At 34.6% G+C, this 16906-nt stretch overlaps 1 protein-coding gene and 1 non-coding gene across 5 annotated transcripts; one reads left to right on the forward strand and one right to left on the reverse strand.

Annotated features, from left to right (window-relative positions):
* The first annotated feature begins 1377 nt into the window (after positions 1–1377).
* Positions 1378–16710, forward strand: LOC140857158 (COP9 signalosome complex subunit 7-like). Of its 4 annotated transcripts, none has more exons than XM_073255667.1 (9): positions 1378–1515; positions 1611–1797; positions 1982–2057; positions 2826–2914; positions 7222–7311; positions 8298–8342; positions 8444–8514; positions 16133–16265; positions 16531–16708. In XM_073255667.1, exons 2-9 carry the CDS (start codon positions 1639–1641, stop codon positions 16621–16623), a joined length of 756 nt encoding a protein of 251 aa, XP_073111768.1. In that variant the 5' UTR covers positions 1378–1515; positions 1611–1638; the 3' UTR covers positions 16624–16708. The 4 variants fall into 4 exon arrangements, with proteins under 4 accessions (XP_073111768.1, XP_073111766.1, XP_073111767.1 ...); XM_073255665.1 differs by having other exon boundaries at positions 1381–1515; positions 1608–1797; XM_073255666.1 differs by having other exon boundaries at positions 1422–1515; positions 1597–1797; positions 16531–16710.
* On the reverse strand, positions 11669–11775 carry LOC114914164 (small nucleolar RNA Z103). The gene has a single exon (XR_003800783.2). It is a non-coding gene; the product is annotated as a small nucleolar RNA Z103 (small nucleolar RNA).
* Positions 16711–16906: the final 196 nt, after the last annotated feature.

Raw genomic sequence — 16906 nt, forward strand, 5'->3', positions numbered from 1 at the left:
AAAAAGGCAAAAAACACTGCCACGGTCATGAGTGATTATCATGGATGGCTCTGGTTGCTAGATTGGAAAATCTTACATGTTGATATAGTCTTCATGTATGTGCTGTTATAAAAGATAGAATTTTTATGCTTCCTATTTTGAAAGGAAGTAGAAAAAGAAAAATATATTCATCTTGAGCGATTACTAGACGTTATAAGTTTGAAAAAAAAAATGTACCTCTTGCCAACCTTGAAATAGTATGAGATGGGCTTCACCGGGTCATATCTTCTTTGCATCTATTAAGGTTTGGCGACAAGGTGATTTATCGATAATTATCTCTCGGTTTAATAGATATCTCAGCATGAATGCTGACCTTTCCTTGCTACTATTGATATTTGGCATCTTTCATCTTGTCTAAGTTTCCAAGACACCCACATCTATCAACAAGGCAAGCAACTAACAAGTTAGATGGCAAATTTATTACAGCTTGTAGCAGCATGCATTTTGTCGAGTGATTTGAAGTATAAGCAGCAATTTATGTCTCAATTGCCAGCAAATCCAGGAATTATCCAAGATGAAGAACATTTGGGTTTGGCAGAAAAGTGATTTATACTTGATTGAACATCTATTTTTCTGAAAAAATATATACAATATTTATTATATTCTTAATAGATATAAAATCATATATTTTTATTTTTAAATTTTATATAAATAATAATATTATATTTATATAAATATAATATTAATATATTATGATATAATATTAGATCATAATAATTTATTATATTAATATAATACTAATATATATTAATATTATACTAATATAATATTAATATTTTAATATAATAAATTTATTAATATAGATATAAATATAATATTATATTAATATATTAATATAAATACTATATTAATATTAATCAAGTATTATATTAGTATAATATCAAAATATAATAAATATTATAATATTAAAAATTAATGTAAATATTATATTATCCTCATATAAATATTAAAATAATATAAACTTTTTTAGTTTTTTTACAAAAAAAGAAATAAAGATCTGGTATATGCCACTATTTAGTATTTTATCATAATCATCAATTGATATTTCATAAAATATTAATTATGGATCTTAAAAGTATATTTTTAAAAAAAATATATCATCAATTTTTATATCATAAAAAAATATAAAATTCACGTTTCTTATGAATTTTTATTTTTCATCCATCATAAAAAAAATATTTTTTATAAAAAAATATTTTATTCTTTTTCTAAAAATTCCAACCAAATAGAAGTCCTCCCTCCACTCTCGGAAATTGCCTCTCCCTCCATCACCAAAACTAGTCGTAAAAGAAACCATTAATCCGCGAACCGGTGGATTGAGTTCTCTAAACGTGGCCTAAACCGACTCTCGCCCTATATAACGCTAAAACCCCACCGTACGCTTGCCGCTTTCGCCAGCAGGAAGAAAGCCAACCCATCGAGAAGGTGAAACCGAAGTAGGGGGAAAAGAAAAGGAAAAACCCCACTGTCACCGAGGTCGATCCCAATTCCCTCCGCCCTCTAAGTTTAGTTTATAGCTCCAATTCGTCTTTCCATCTAAATTAATGTATATATAAGTTCGTACATAGAAGAAGAAGGAGAGCGCTCGAGGGGAGAGCGATGGATATCGAGCGCAAGCACGCGGAGCTCATCGATCTATTCGTGAAGCAAGCCGCCGTCCTGGACGGCCCCGCCCTCGCCGGTCTCGTCCTGGAGGTCACCTCACATCCCTCCCTCTTCGCCTTCTCAGAGATACTCTCCGTCCCCAACCTCGCCAAGGTCCAAAACCCTCTCCTGTTTAATTTTCTGTTTTTCTTGGTTTATTTCATTTGATTCTTTTGATGCTTATTTGCATTCTTTTGACGCGCATCTGCTGTTGGTTATTTCTTTTTGTTGGATTCAAGTAGAGCGGTTGTCTCAGTTTTGGTATTTCTCCGTATCACTAATTTTGTTTGGGATTCAGCTTGAGGGGACCCAGTATTCGTCATCTCTCGATGTGCTCCGACTGTTTGCATATGGTACATGGGGCGATTACAGAAGTAAGAATTCAGTTCTTTGCTTTTTTTTCTTTTTTTGTTCTTCCCATTTCGCAGATGCGAGTGCTGCATTTCTCGTCTAGGGTTCAGGGGGGATTGTTTCACTGTTTGATTTGTTTCCAAGAAACAGTGGTTCTTTGTTAATCATCATCATCATTATTTATAGTTATTATTTATAGAAAGATGGTGTGATACTTGAGATCCTAGCTTTCCAGGTTGGAAGTTTATGAAGATGCAATGATGAGGCTTTTCAATCAACTTTTCAAAGGAGTTCACAAGCCTTTAATAAGTTGATCTGCTAATTTTTGGGATTACTCTAGCTACCTTGTTTTGGGTTATTTATGCATATTTAATTGTTAATCATTTAACAGAATGTTACCCTGATCGTGGAGTTTTTCTTCCTTTTGTTTTCACGTTGTAATACTTCACATTACCGATTAGGAAAAAGTGTCCTTTCTTTCTGGTTGTGCTATCTTTGTAGCATCTATCAAAGAGCTTTTTTATATTGACAGACAATCTCTTATCACCTATAGTCATAGATTATTTCACTGTTTTAATTATAGCATTATTTTTTGTAAGCTTTTAAGTGTTTGACAGACTATTGAGCTTTCATTTGTTGATGATCATTTTTATTGTCTGGTATCAAGCAGAACTTTTTCTAGATAAAAGTTAGCAAATTTTATGATGATAATGATGATAAAGAGGATGCCAATTTTGCTATGATCAGTAGAACATTCCTGAAATTTTCTTAGAAAGTTGCACTGATTATAGGTAATGCTGGCTCTCTTCCGGCACTATCTTCTGATCAAGTCCGAAAGCTAAAGCAACTTAGTGTGCTGACTCTGGCTGAGACAAACAAGGTATTTGCATGTGTATATTCATTCTGTATAATGTATTTTGCCAGTTTTAAAGTGCCTTGCTTCTTAGATTCTTGTACACCTTGCAGCCATGGGACTCCAAATACGGAACTGTATGTAGCATCAATATTACAGAATTATGGAATAAGCTTATTTTTTTATTAGAACCTCATTTGTAAGGTTTATGTTGTTGGTCAATATTTTCCTATGTTTGACTGTGATATTATTAATTATTTGATGCTTTTTAAAGAATCAGGAACTGTATCTTTGTTTATTGTTAGCTTACAGGTCTGGAACATCCAATATTTTCAAAATTTGTCAATGTCAGGTCAGCTAATCAGAGTTAGATGATCTTGCTACTATTTCTTGGATTGGCAAATTGTTACTTTGTACACTTCAATGTTAATTTGGAAGGTTTATAGGAGTTGCAAACATGATTGAGGTTTTAGTTTTTTTTTTTTTTTGGCTGTTGTTGTATGTACTTTCAAACTTGGAAGTTGGAATGGAAAATATGCCTCTGTTATCAGTTTTGAAAAAAATTAAATACATATGTGAGGCAAATGATTTATTTTTTCAGTGTTCAGTGGAATATTAAATTAGTTCTTTTTTAAGAAAAGGTCTTTTGTTTCCAGCACATCAAGGGAGTTATTTGGAAGAAATCTTTATAGACCCTAGGTTAGAGGGGATAGATCCTATAGACTAAGGGGGTGATTGGATGCTTGGTAAGGCATCCACGGGATTTGAGCATAGGTGGTGGAGGCGAGGAAGGGTTTAGGTTGGGGGGAGGGCCAGTGGGAGAGTTTTTTCTGATTTTAGAAATTTTGATCCACACTTCAAATGATAAGATGGATCACCTTTTAAACTGGGTTGCCTAACTCTTTTCTCCAAGGAAAGCCTCATTGGGAAAATATTCTTCTGGCATCCAAAGACCTCTAATAGGTTTTAAGGTGGATAAGAGGGACTTTGTGGTGAATCATAACTTGCCATTTGAGAACATAATGTCTGTTGTCTTTCTGCATCACCCCTATTGGATCTTGTCATGTTTATCTCAAGATCAGAATTTTGGAATGATGATTCAGACCAAGGTTTTTCATACCGTGCCGAACCGGTCGGTACACTCCGTATCGTATCGGACCAGTGGGGAACCGGCACGATTTGGCCGGTAAATTCGGTACATAGGCGGTACGGAAGAAAAAAAAGAGAAAGTGAGAAAGAGAGAGGAGGAGAGGGAGGGAGATGGGAGCCGTCGGAGGCTGACGGTGGTCGGTTGCGGCCATCGGAGGGCTTTCGAGCCCCGTATCGTCCGATAGGACTTTCAAGAGAGCGAGAAAGAGAGAGAGAGCGCTCGGAGAGGGAGCAGGGACCTATCGGACGGACGGCGCCTCCGTCGCGAGGGCCCCGGTGGTCGGCGAGCTGACGCCGACGGCCTGCGGGCGGTCGAGCGGGTGAAGCTCCTTTGCAGCTCCGCCCTCTTCTTCTTTTTCGAAACAGACGACCGTCTGTTTCGATTTTTTGTTTTTTTTGTTTTAAACTTATGAAATCGACAACCTAGTTGTCGACTTAAGGAATTTTTTAAAAAAAATTCAAAAATCGTGAAGCCGGCAAACTATTTGCCGGCTTCACTTAAAACTAGGGTTTTTAAAAAAAATTGCGAAATAGGGGCGACGTCCCTGTTTCACGCCCGCGACGCTGCGCGCGTGAACTGCGCTCTCCGACGACCACGACGGCCAGTCGGAGGCTGTCCGGCGGCCCCGCCGGCTCCTTCCCCTCCCTCTTTTTCTTTCTTCCTCTTTCTCTCTCTCTATTTCTCTCTTTTTTTCTTCCGGTTCGGGTTCGCCTGCCTTCGTTGGTTCGGTACGGTACGCAATCATACCGAACCGTACCGCCGGCCGGCCGACACGGCCGGCGGTATCGGTTCAGTATACCTTGATTCAGACTTTTAAGAATAAGTTGCGCTAGTTGAAATTCAAGAATATTGATAGTGGAAAGATGTGAGTCGACATGTTGAAATCTGAATTCTGGGATAATGATATGGACTTTCATGGGCCAAGTAGTCTTAGATCTGCTAGTTCACACCCCTCTCTAGTTGGGAGAGGTCCAAGGTTTGATCCCTCATTGTAGTGTCCTTATTTTATTTCTTAAAAAAAAAATAAAGACTTGTATGGACTTTGGTTGGTAATTATACTTTTTGTGAGCAAGACATCTGAATTGAAATTTGAATATTGAAAGCTAGCACTGAGGTGTTTTCTTTACCTGTAGAAAGAAACACCATGTTGTCATGCTTGTATGTTCTATTCTTTAACTGTAACAATTAATAATATAAGTGTAAGAGAAATATTTATGTGCATATAAATACAATTATGTCGGGAGAAGTAACAAAGCAGCATTTTTATTTTTATTCAAAAGATTTGGCTTGTTGATGTGTGCCATATGGCAACATAAAGAATATATATATATATATATATATATATATATATATATATAGAGAGAGAGAGAGAGAGAGAGAGAGAGAGAGAGAGTGCCCTTCCTGTCGCTTTGATCAGTAGAGCAGGCGAGCAGCCATGTTGCTGTTTCTGTATGCTAGTACTTATGTGTCATTTCCATTAAGGTATATATTATTACTGAAATTGAAATGATATAATAGAATTAATGACTGCTTTATGAAAAGACAACTACATGTAATGAAGATGATCTATGCCACCACTTGCAGATGGTCAAGCTTTTAATTTAGGTTTTTGATGTATATGTCATGTGTACCCATCTTGATTGCAGACCTGTTAGAGCTTGTGCTCTTACTATGTCATCCTTAATCATTTCTATATCCTCAGTGGAGTTGTCCACATAATTAGCCAAGAGGTCAAGGGCATAGTGAATGTCTTTGTAATTTTAACCATACACATAGACAAACTATGAAACCCAAGGGATCTATGGTGCTATCAAAATTCATGAAGCTGTCGCATTCCAAATAGGAACCAAAATTTCATTGCAAGGTTTGGAGCTTAATAAACAATTTAAACTTTGTTTGTAGCTTGACATGCTTTTGTAAAATTCACTGTAATTAATAATTATTTAGTGACAAAAATAAGAGCTCTGTTTCTTCCTATGGCTAGCATGTATTCTAAGTTTGATTTCATACTAGTTATATCAGTTTCCATTAGTCATGCTTGTGCATGAGCTAATGTTGTAGCTTGTCAAATGGGAGCTAATATTTTATTGCAATGTGCAAGGTTGTGGCTTTAGTAAGTAATTTGAATGAGATTATGGAAGTCAATATTCTTGCCCTTTTTTTTGGCTACCGCATTGTTCATTCTACTTCCTATTGCTTTTTTACTTGTCATCTATGTATAAACAATCAGTCAAAATGATTAATCTAACAGGAACTTGAGGTATTAGTTATCATCAATGATTGAAGAAATGAAAGAAGGGGAATTAAACTCCAAGTTTTGAATGAAATGATCTGGCTGGAATCACAAGTATCTGAGATAGTGTGGTGGCAGCATCAACTATGAGAAATCTACTGATCCCAGGTGGTATGTGAACAATGAAAGTTGCGAACGATGATCAACAGCTAGGTTTTGATGGGGGCCATCGAATACATGTGAGCTATAAGATCCCTTTATTAGTTGGGGGAAGAATCAGGACCAATTGGATTTTTTGAGGAATGTAACGATGGAGAATTTGAATATTAGATGATATGTGGTTGCTAAACAAGGACCGATCTTTCACCAAGGTACAGAATGTGTTGCCAAATACTCAATATGACTCCATAAGAGATATTTTTGTTTAAATAAGGTATTCTAGCCAATTGAAAGGATTTTTTTGATTTATAGATCATTTCCAATTTTGAGTTAGTGGGTCTTCTAGGGTTCCCTCATTTGGGATACCCAGAGAAGAGGATTAGGCTGGCACTTACGAATGGCTTGATGCATTATGTCCCTTCAACCCTTTGAGTGAAATGTGGCATGCATAAGTTTAGTAACAAAAGATGAGGGAAATCTTTTGTTATTTAGTAATGGATAATTATTTAATAATAATTGAATCGAAGGAACTATGAGATCCATAGTGTGGCATGCATAAATCTCATTGTAATGGATAATTATTTAGTAACAAAAGATAAGAGCTCCTTTTGTGGCTGGTTAATGTTTTAAACTTTAACCTCATGCAAGTTATATTAGTTTCTAGAATTTATGATGTACCAAATTCTTTCTTAGTGTTGGTCTTTGGGCCAATTGCTTAACCATTCATGTGGGAACTCTTAACCTGAATTGCATTGCATACTGCTAATAGCCGTTAATAATGGTGATTATCAGGTATTGCGTTATAATCAACTTATGCAAGAACTAGATGTTTCTAATGTCAGGGAACTTGAAGACTTTCTCATCAATGAGTGCATGTATGCGGTAAGCATTTTTCCAGGTTGCTTTTCTTCTTTATGTATTTAAGAAATGACCTACAGTCACAAACCATGTACATACGTATGTTCCTTGCTGTGTTCCTTGCTCTGCTATATATGTTTGACCTTTTTTTTCTTCTTTAACATTATTCTTTATGAGCAATCAATGTTTGCTATCCTTAACACAGACATATATTTCCTTTAAGAAACAAGCACAGAGCTATCAGCTTTGTAATCTAGGATCTAAATTAATGGAGAGATAAGTGAACACATATGATAGAGATAAAAATGGTTCCATGAAGTGAGGTTTCGTTGAGGCATTATGTGATTGACACATACCTTGATAACTTAAAGGAAAAACCAATAAAGCAGCAACAAACTTGCAATACTGTATGACTCAAAATATTGGGCAAAAGGAGGGTCCTAGAAAACAAGCTGAATGTATCATGAATAAAAACTGTTGAGACGGATATCTGGTAAAACTAGAAAGGCTAAAATGAGAAATGGGTATATTAGGGGAGTCGTAGGAGTTGCACCAACTAAGACAAAATTGGTGGAGAATTGATTGAGAAGGTGGCTATGCAGACAAAGATCTGGGGAGCTCCTGCAAGGAGTACTAACTTTTGTTGGAGAATGTAGGAACAAGAGGGGAAAACTTGAGGTAAAAAGGATGGAAGGCGTGGCATAGGATATGGAAAAGCTTGAATAACATTGGATGTAGCTCTAGTTTTGAGTTATAGGTGAATGGGAATTCATACAGCAGACTGCAAATACTTGGGACTAGGTTAGATGGTTATGGTTATGTATTAGTGTGAGTTACACCTCATGTTTAACATAGTTTCATATTATTATAAAAAAAAATGCAAATACCTTATCATCCAGAAAACATTGGTATTTGTGGATAATATTCTTCAATGCAAAGTATTCTGCTGAAATATATTTTTGAAGTAATGGGCTTTTTGTTTGCATTTTTGTGGTTCTCACTCCTCACAGGGTATTGTTAGAGGAAAACTGGATCAGTTGCGCACGTGCTTTGAGGTTTGAATGACTTGTTGCATACTTGTTGATTAATTGTCTGTTCCTTTTCTTTTCCTTAATGCACAAATAGTAATACATCTTCATTTTGATTTGTCGTGCAGGTCCAGTTTGCTGCTGGGAGGGATCTTAGACCCGAACAACTGAACAACATGATACAGACATTATCAAACTGGTAACTTTTCTTTTTCTTGGACATTGTACAATGTGTCATGTTTCCTGTGGTGGCGTGGCCTCAGTTTATCATCCTGTTTGATTAGTAATATCTTTTCCCATGCTGTCATGTCACCTAATCAGGATGGGTCTTTAAGTGTCAGTTAGTTACATGCTACGTGGAGGAACATCTATTGACATGTCTTAGCAACAAGATGAATGTTTGAATTGTAGCTCTAAATCATGGAATTCATTGAATGCAATTATTTAAACCTAGTAAATATGTACGTGCAAATGCACGTCTTGAGGGACCATTTTTTGATAATCAACCATCCACTCTTAAATTTGGAGATTGATAAATATTTTCATATTTTGAAGAGTGCAAATGTCTCCATTGATAAAATTTAAGGGTTCAAAAACCTAAAACGATGTGGAATATGTAAAGTTGGAGGACCTAATTATATAACTTTAAAAGTTTAGAATATTAGAATTGGGAAAAATATTTTATAACTTTTCAATCAGTTATGGAATATGTGTAAATGTTCATATATTAATACAAATTTAATATGATACATTTACGTGCACACTTTTAGTAAAATCGTCACCGTGTTTTGGGCCTAGTAAAAATATAGGTGCCAACACACATTAAGATGGAAAGTGTAAAACATATTTCAAAAAAACAGTATGTAAACTCTTGGATACTTACACAGGGGTGCATAGGATCTGCATGCTCATGTTTGCTAATATCAGTAAAAATAATTCTAAAACCAATACATCTGACTTTTTAATCAATGGATTCTTTGTGGTACAAACTATTGAAGTATCCTAAAACCTGATTTATAGAATATTCAAAGTGCAAATGTACATAGGAGTTTCTAATTAAGAGGACCGATTCATCTGGTAGACATTGACTCATGACATTTGTATTTGATTATCAACTGGCACAAAGGGATATATTAAATGGCATAGATAATACATCTATTTCTACAATCATCAATCAAAATGAAGACTCAAGAATGCTATCTCCTACATAGTATATAACTATATATAGCTTTTTTTTTTTTTTTCTTGTGTGAATTGGGGCTTGTCTTAGCGGCCGCACACCTTTGCTTGGCAATTGGAGGTTGGTGTTTGATTTGCCTATCTCAAACGTATGTCTTGTGAAAGAAACACCTCTCAGGACTGAAAACGGATACAAATCGAATACCATCATATCCATATCCATATTTGTTTTGTTTGATGAATATAAATATGGATACGGATATTATTTGGATGTAAAAATTCATATCCGTATTTATTTTAAATGGATAGGGATGCAATTCAGATACTGGAAGTATGGATATAATTATGGATGTTACTTAGATAATTAAACTTTATGACTACAGAATCATAGATATTACTAAATAGATGATAAATCAAGTTAATAATATATTTATCTAATTGTATATTTTTCTTAAAAATTAATAAAAATTATATAAATTATATAGATTACATATAGATTTGGATATTCGGATACGGATCGGATAGTTGTCTATCCATATCCATATCTTTTTTTTTTTACGGATATGGATATGGATACGGATATTAATCGGATCCTCAAATTTCTATCCATATCCAGATTAATTCGGATACGAAAATGGATCCGAATGGATAATATCCATACCACCTTCACCCCTAACACCTCTTGTACCCCCTAAACCACATTTTGTGCTCTTGTACCTTGGGATCATCAACTGCTGCATCACCTACACCAAACAAGATAATCATTATCTTAGGATGATGGTTACACACCTTGATCCTAGACCAAGGTTATGACTTCTCTTTCTTTTTTTCTATTTATTTATTTGAAGATATTAAAAACTATGGCTAAATATTTTTAGGAATTTATTTTTATAAAATACACCTAACTGTATTTAAATCTTTATGCATTTCCTTTGAATTGATTAGTTGCACTACCTGAGGATTATTTCCATAGGAATCCTGTAATTGCTTGAACTGGGTCATATTTGCCCATGTCCATTTCCTTAGATGAGATAGCTTCACAAATGCAATATATCAATGTGAAGAAATTTCCAAGCATGTGTTTGCAAGGGAACTTAGCACTCTTTTCTTTTCTATAATAATTTTAATAGTATGCATTATTATGGAGTAAGGTTGGAGTACAATAATATGACTTTATCATTGATAATAATTGATAATATTTTGGTTTTTTTCTGGATTCATGCTTTAGTCAAAATATATTGAAAGAAAAATACAGGACTTGATAAACACACAGAACAACAAAAAGAATGTTCAAGTGACCATTAATTAATCTAGAAATTATGTATAAACAACAAAAATAATTTATAGCATAATTATTATATTTAAAAGTTCATGCACGGCATTATTGTATCAGTTAAAAAAAAAATACTTTATGGTATGTATCATTAGATATAATTATATATACAAAAAATTATAAGATACGCTCTCAAAAACAACAGTTTGGGGATACTATGGCAATAGGCTTATGAAACTACAAAAGCTTTAGCTTTGACTTTTCATCCTAATGCATCAAGCTGTAGTTGGGGTGTCGCAAGTTTCTTTAATGGGATCATGATGGTTGACCACTCTCTCAAGAAATAGTTAGAATGCTGTGCTTTAGATATCAAACTAAGATCTGGTTCTAACTTTTGATGAATTAATAAGATGGGAAATTCTTCATTGTACAATATACTTTGGAGCTATTTTATGGTGCATGGTTTTATCTGTGAAGGAAAGGGACCAAGTTCCATCTGGACAGAAAGTTGGGATTGAAGAGGTCTTAGATTCACAACAAAGATTGTAGAGAAGATATGTTCTCAGTTCCATGTTAGAAAGTATTAATTATGGGATCTAATGTGCTTGGCTAAGATGATCATAAAGGTACCTGTCCAAATTTAAGATGAGTCATTGGACCAAAAGATAATGCTCAATCTCAAGGTACTGGTATTTTATAAGTTTTACCTCCTGATCCTTTACCAAGACTATATCATATGAAATCCTGATCGTGAATTCACAGAATCTCACAATATTTGCAACTCATCAAACATATCGTCTTAAACCATTGACAGTCATCCTTAGAAATTTTATTAAAAGGAAAGAAAAAGAGAGAGAGTTTAAAAAATTCTAACATCAGTTCAAGCTTGATGTTGGAGGATAAGGATCAGAATCTCTGGCTTGATTTCTCTTCAGACAGAGAACTAAAGAAATAAAAATGCAATCATAATCATAATCGATCATCTGGAGAAAGGATCATCACCTCCCTAAAATCTCCTACTCATCCCATCAAGACTAATAACTATCAGATTCATTAAAAAAATTGTAAAAAAGGAACTAAAAGAGCTGGAAAAAAAAAAACAAAAGAGGAATATATCCAGAACTGTGAATGAAGAATTGGTGGCTAAATTAGGAGAAAAGCAGACGATAGAGAGGAGTTTAGTGTTTGACTATGCAATGGTGTGTTTGACCCATATGCAGCGCCATGAGATCCTCCACCAGCAATCAGCTATCAGATTTATGCAGAGATTTTAAAGCTTTTATATGTTTGGGAAACTTTTCTGGGATCAATATCAAGTACGACAGCTATGAGATCCTCCACCAATGATCAGCTACCTGATGCAGAGGTTTTAAACCCTTTATAGGATTGCGAAGCTTCTGAGATCTGTATCAGATCAAAGCTGTGCAGTTTTTAGAGTCTTATGAGGATTGGGAAGCCTTCTGAAATCTTTATCAGATCAGTACGTGAAAGTGAGGTTTTAGAATTTCTTTATGAGACTTCAGATGGATAGGATTTGTTCGTTTAGATTTAAGGGTCCAGATCACTGCTGGACAGAAATTATTGACACTTTTATATTGTATGGATGATCTTAACCATCAAACTTTTATTGACACTTTCATATGTAACTGCTCACATTTAAAGTCAAATCTGATTATGTGCTTATAGTAATTAGGAGATCAAACTGCCTAGAATAGTGTTAGTTGTATGTTGTTTCATGATGTTACTGTAGAAAACTTTAGTGTCTATATCCAGCTGTCTGTTGATAATCTGCCAATAGTATTTCTTCCAACTTTTGCATTGATCGTTATTGTTGAGCAACAAAGCCTACTTGGATCGCAAAAGAAACAGAAGTGTGGTAGGGTTACTAGAGATGATTGGTCTGATATTCCATCAGAGTTATGAAAAAAGTGCTACAAATGTGACTTAATCGAAAAGGTTTAGTAGCAGAAAATTGAGAAGAATTGGAATAATAAAATAGTGAATCAAAAACAGCAGCATCAAATCCCAATTTATAGTACTCAAGACAATTATTTGGGACTGTGCTTTGGAATCAAATATAATGACCATATTGCATGTGCATTCAATCAAACACGTGCATTACTTTCACCAAATACTTTTATTTGCTGTGAGTTTTATATGCCAAATGTACTTAGTCATGTCAATATTTAGAAATCCCTTTTCTGTATAGAATATTTTAAGAATGTTGATTGTTTCAGAAAAATAGATTCCTTTGGTTTTATGAAAACAACATAATCTTGCTAGTATGCATATTAAAGATGTCCAAGAACCCTGCGTTTTCAACCTTATTTATTTATTTCAGTATAAAATACTTATCAAACTATTTATTTAATGTTTTCTACATGTTTTCCCTCATTTGAAGATTTCATTTTTATATAAAATCTGATATAAACATCTATAACATCTTTCTTAGTTTGTATAAACTTTCCATGAATTTAGAGGAGTGGTTGAACAAGTTTTACAATTCTGCATTTAATTTGGAACCAACAAACGAAGTATCTTTGAACAACCTTGTCTTCGATTTGAAAGAAATATGTTGCAAAATTAAATGCACTTAATTTTGGAAAAGCTAGCAAAATTCATATTTATAAACCAATCTTAAGGTTTTTGATTGATAATGAAGGCCATTTAACTTTATTGATAGGAAGCTAGGATAATAGGATCAAATATAATGCAAAAACTAAATTATATGATTATGATGTTGTGATGTAACTTTCAGTTTTTTTGTTACTTATTCGGCACAGTAGAATAGAAAAGTTACAGTGTAAGCGCATACTTGAAAGGGGAATTAGGATGTGAAGTGCAAGTTCATCGGATATTGCTTAAGAAGGGACTTGATTGCATAATAAAGGAGGATAAAGCAAAAACTCTTTGCTTGTTTCAACAGTAAAATATAAAAGTTATAGTGCAAGTACATATGAAGTGTGAGTTAATGGCATATTGCTTAAGAATGGACTTGATTGCCTAAAGGGATGATTAGAAAAACAAAGACTTTTTGCTTGTTTGGCACAGCAAATACTTGAATGTTGTGTTGGGATGTGGAGGTGTGGATTCACAGGATATCACTTAAGAAGGGACTTGATTTCTATAATGAAGGATGCTTAAAACAAAATCTTTTCTGTGAAGATCTTACTAGATTTGTAATGGGTTTCAGATTGGATAGCCATTGGAGGTCATCTATGCATTTCTTCCTAGTTCCTTTTTTTTAAAAAATAAAAAAGGATCACTGGGATTGATCTTTCAGGTTTCATGATTAGTTATTACCTTTAATATGGCTTCGGACCATGAATATAAGAAGCAAATTCTCAGATTTTTCATCATCGATTTGGCATAATAGAATAGTTGACCCTCAAATCCATGTCTGATCATGAGTATTCAAATGTAGGTTTTGTATCAAGATGGACCCATGAATGTCAGCTAGGACAAGTGTTAAATGCTTACAGGAGAAAATAGCACAGCGTCAATAAGGTTGACTCACAAAAATCATGATGTCTTATTGTTCATTTAGTGATTGAAAAGGCTATAAGCCACCATTTTTGAGCTCAAGGATAACATTTTTCATGCTGCTTTAGTTCAGTCTTCATTAGAAAGTCAAGATCAGGTCAATTATGAGCTTAAACTCTTTGTAAACCCTGTAATAGTGTTTAATATCCTGGGGATGTGGAAAAAGAAGGTATGTAGGTAGAAAAGACGGTCATTAATGAAGTTAACCGTGCCTAATGTTCTCCTTCATGAATGAAGATAAAGAGAAAGATACAAAATGGCTGAAAGATGTACACATGTCTTGAAGAGAAATGGAACAATCTTGACATTAACACAACTTGATTCATCAAGGCTAATCAAATGTTTTAAATTATCACTTGCCACACCTATGGTGGTTACAAGGGGCTTGATATGGTTCTTATACCAATGTATGGTACATCTGCTACTTTGCCTCCAGCAGTGTATTTTGGTTTAGGAGTGTACGATGCTGACTGACCTATCGTCACTTAGCTACGGTACAGGGCCTAGTCCCGAGACTGAAATTGTGGGCTAGAATTTTGGCTTATTCAGGATCTTTTGCTGAATTTGACCTAATTAGGATTCTATAGTTATCACATAATTATTACATTTTGCATAATTATTACAGTTTGCTAAAACTCATAGTTGGTAATTTTAGTAGATTTTTATAGGCAATTAATTAGTGTCAATTGCAGCCTAGCTTTCAAGTGTTGTAACATGATATCCATGAGTTTAACATTAGACTCTTATGTTTTTTATGTAGACTAGCTTCAGTTTGCCGTATTAGAATTTCTTAAGCTGTGGAATAAGGGGTGAGAATATGTCAATTTGTCCAAGATTCTAGTTGGCTAGGTATTTTTCATCAAAACTTAATATTCAGATGTAACTACAATCAAGATTTTTGATAGTTGCAAATGAGATCCAATCCACTTTGAAACATTTAATTCAGGGGTTTGTTCAGTCTGACTTTTGCATCCTCCCAAGGGTTAAGGATGTCTCGTCTCTTCTTTAGTTGTTTGGTATGTTTGTGATGAATAGTAATACACTTTTTCCATGATTGCTTGCTATCGTCAGCTATTAATTACGTTCTGTTTTCCTTGAATAGAAATTGATCGCTTATTCAGAAAGCTTTAAAGTAGTTCCCTCTTTTGGTAATGATGAGGATCCCTTGGCTTGATTGTGTTCATTGAAGACTTGCTTATGAACAAGTGCTTATGAACAATAGGGACGCTCCCAACTTACTCCTTCAAATCAGTGTGTTGAAAATAGATGCCACTTGCATTTTCCTTCTTAGATGGAAAATTCCTTCATTTGTTCAAAACTTCAAATCACCATATGTGAAGTTCTAGTTCTCTTGATTATGCTGCATTGCTAAATATTTTTCACTAGGGTAATGGAATGCACCATAACCTAGTACATCCACTAGATGCTGATTGGTCTATGGCTATGGTGCCTACTTTTGCAAATGAAATGACATTCAGCTGGCTTATGTTAGGCCTTTTGCATGTCAGATCCGATCAACTTATAATCAAATGAAATGTTACATTCTTTCGTATTTGTGAAGTGTTTTTACAACATACTACGCTCCATCCTTTGGATCTTGTCTCATTGGCAAGGGTGGTTCTGATTTCACTGCGAAGAATAAATCTCTCTCTCTCTCTCTCTCTCTCTCTCTCTCTCTCTCTCGTTTCTAACTGATTCAGTATTTATCTTGGTTTCACTTTGTGGAAGCAGAACTTGTCATGCTTTTTCATGTTGCTATTTCATGATTTAGAATTCATTAATTATGATGTTTTGCTTCCATCTGTGGATGAATACCCTACAGGTTGGACACTTCAGATAATTTACTTTATTTAATTCAAGAGAAAATCAAGTGGGCTGATACAATGAGTGAGGCAACCAAGAAACACCGCAAGGAAATTGAAGACAAGGTGGAAGAAGTGAAAAAATCTCTCAAGGTGAGTTTGATGTTCTGAATACATGTATATTTCTTATTAGCTGTTGACAGATATAGTACATGCTGTTGTCCAAATGTGCTAGAGTCCAAATCCACATAAAACTTGTCTGCTTTTGTATCATTATTTTGCTTCTTTCATGTCGTTCATGAAAATCATGCAAAACTGCACACAAAAGCATGTAGTAACTAAACTGCTTATCAAAGATGGGCAATATTGGTCGATGTGTCTTACTTACTTGGTGGCAGAAGCTGAACACTTTAAGCAGGCAGACATGGACTTACGAGGCCATGAGGACATGTTCTCTGAACATGGAGGATTGATGGACTATGAAGAGGATCGTATCCGACCCAAGAGGTAATGTGTAATCTAATAAATGTCATGCAAACTGTGCATTATTTTGACATCTGTGACATTTTTTATGTTAGTGTCCGTATTCATGAGCAACATGTACATCAGCAAGACATCTGTGACATTTTTTATGTGAGTGTCCTTATCATGAGCAACATGTACATCAGCAAACCTGACCACCCATAACCATGCCAGTTTATGGCTGAAATTTTCATGCATCTGTGGTCAAGACTAATTTTTTGCTACCAAAATCATTATATATTGTTGATATCACATGAATGATAGCAACAACA

The sequence above is a fragment of the Elaeis guineensis genome, chromosome 4 (assembly GCF_000442705.2).
Source record: "Elaeis guineensis isolate ETL-2024a chromosome 4, EG11, whole genome shotgun sequence".
NCBI classification, from domain to species: Eukaryota; Viridiplantae; Streptophyta; class Magnoliopsida; order Arecales; family Arecaceae; genus Elaeis; species Elaeis guineensis.

Coding starts and splice junctions, on each gene's coding strand:
- LOC140857158 (XM_073255667.1), top strand. CDS start 1,639: ATGGATATCGAGCGCAAGCACGCGGAGCTCATCGATCTATTCGTGAAG. Junction 2,058..2,825: donor TACATGGGGCGATTACAGAA/GTAAGAATTCAG, acceptor CACTGATTATAG/GTAATGCTGGCTCTCTTCCG. Junction 16,266..16,530: donor AAGTGAAAAAATCTCTCAAG/GTGAGTTTGATG, acceptor CACTTTAAGCAG/GCAGACATGGACTTACGAGG.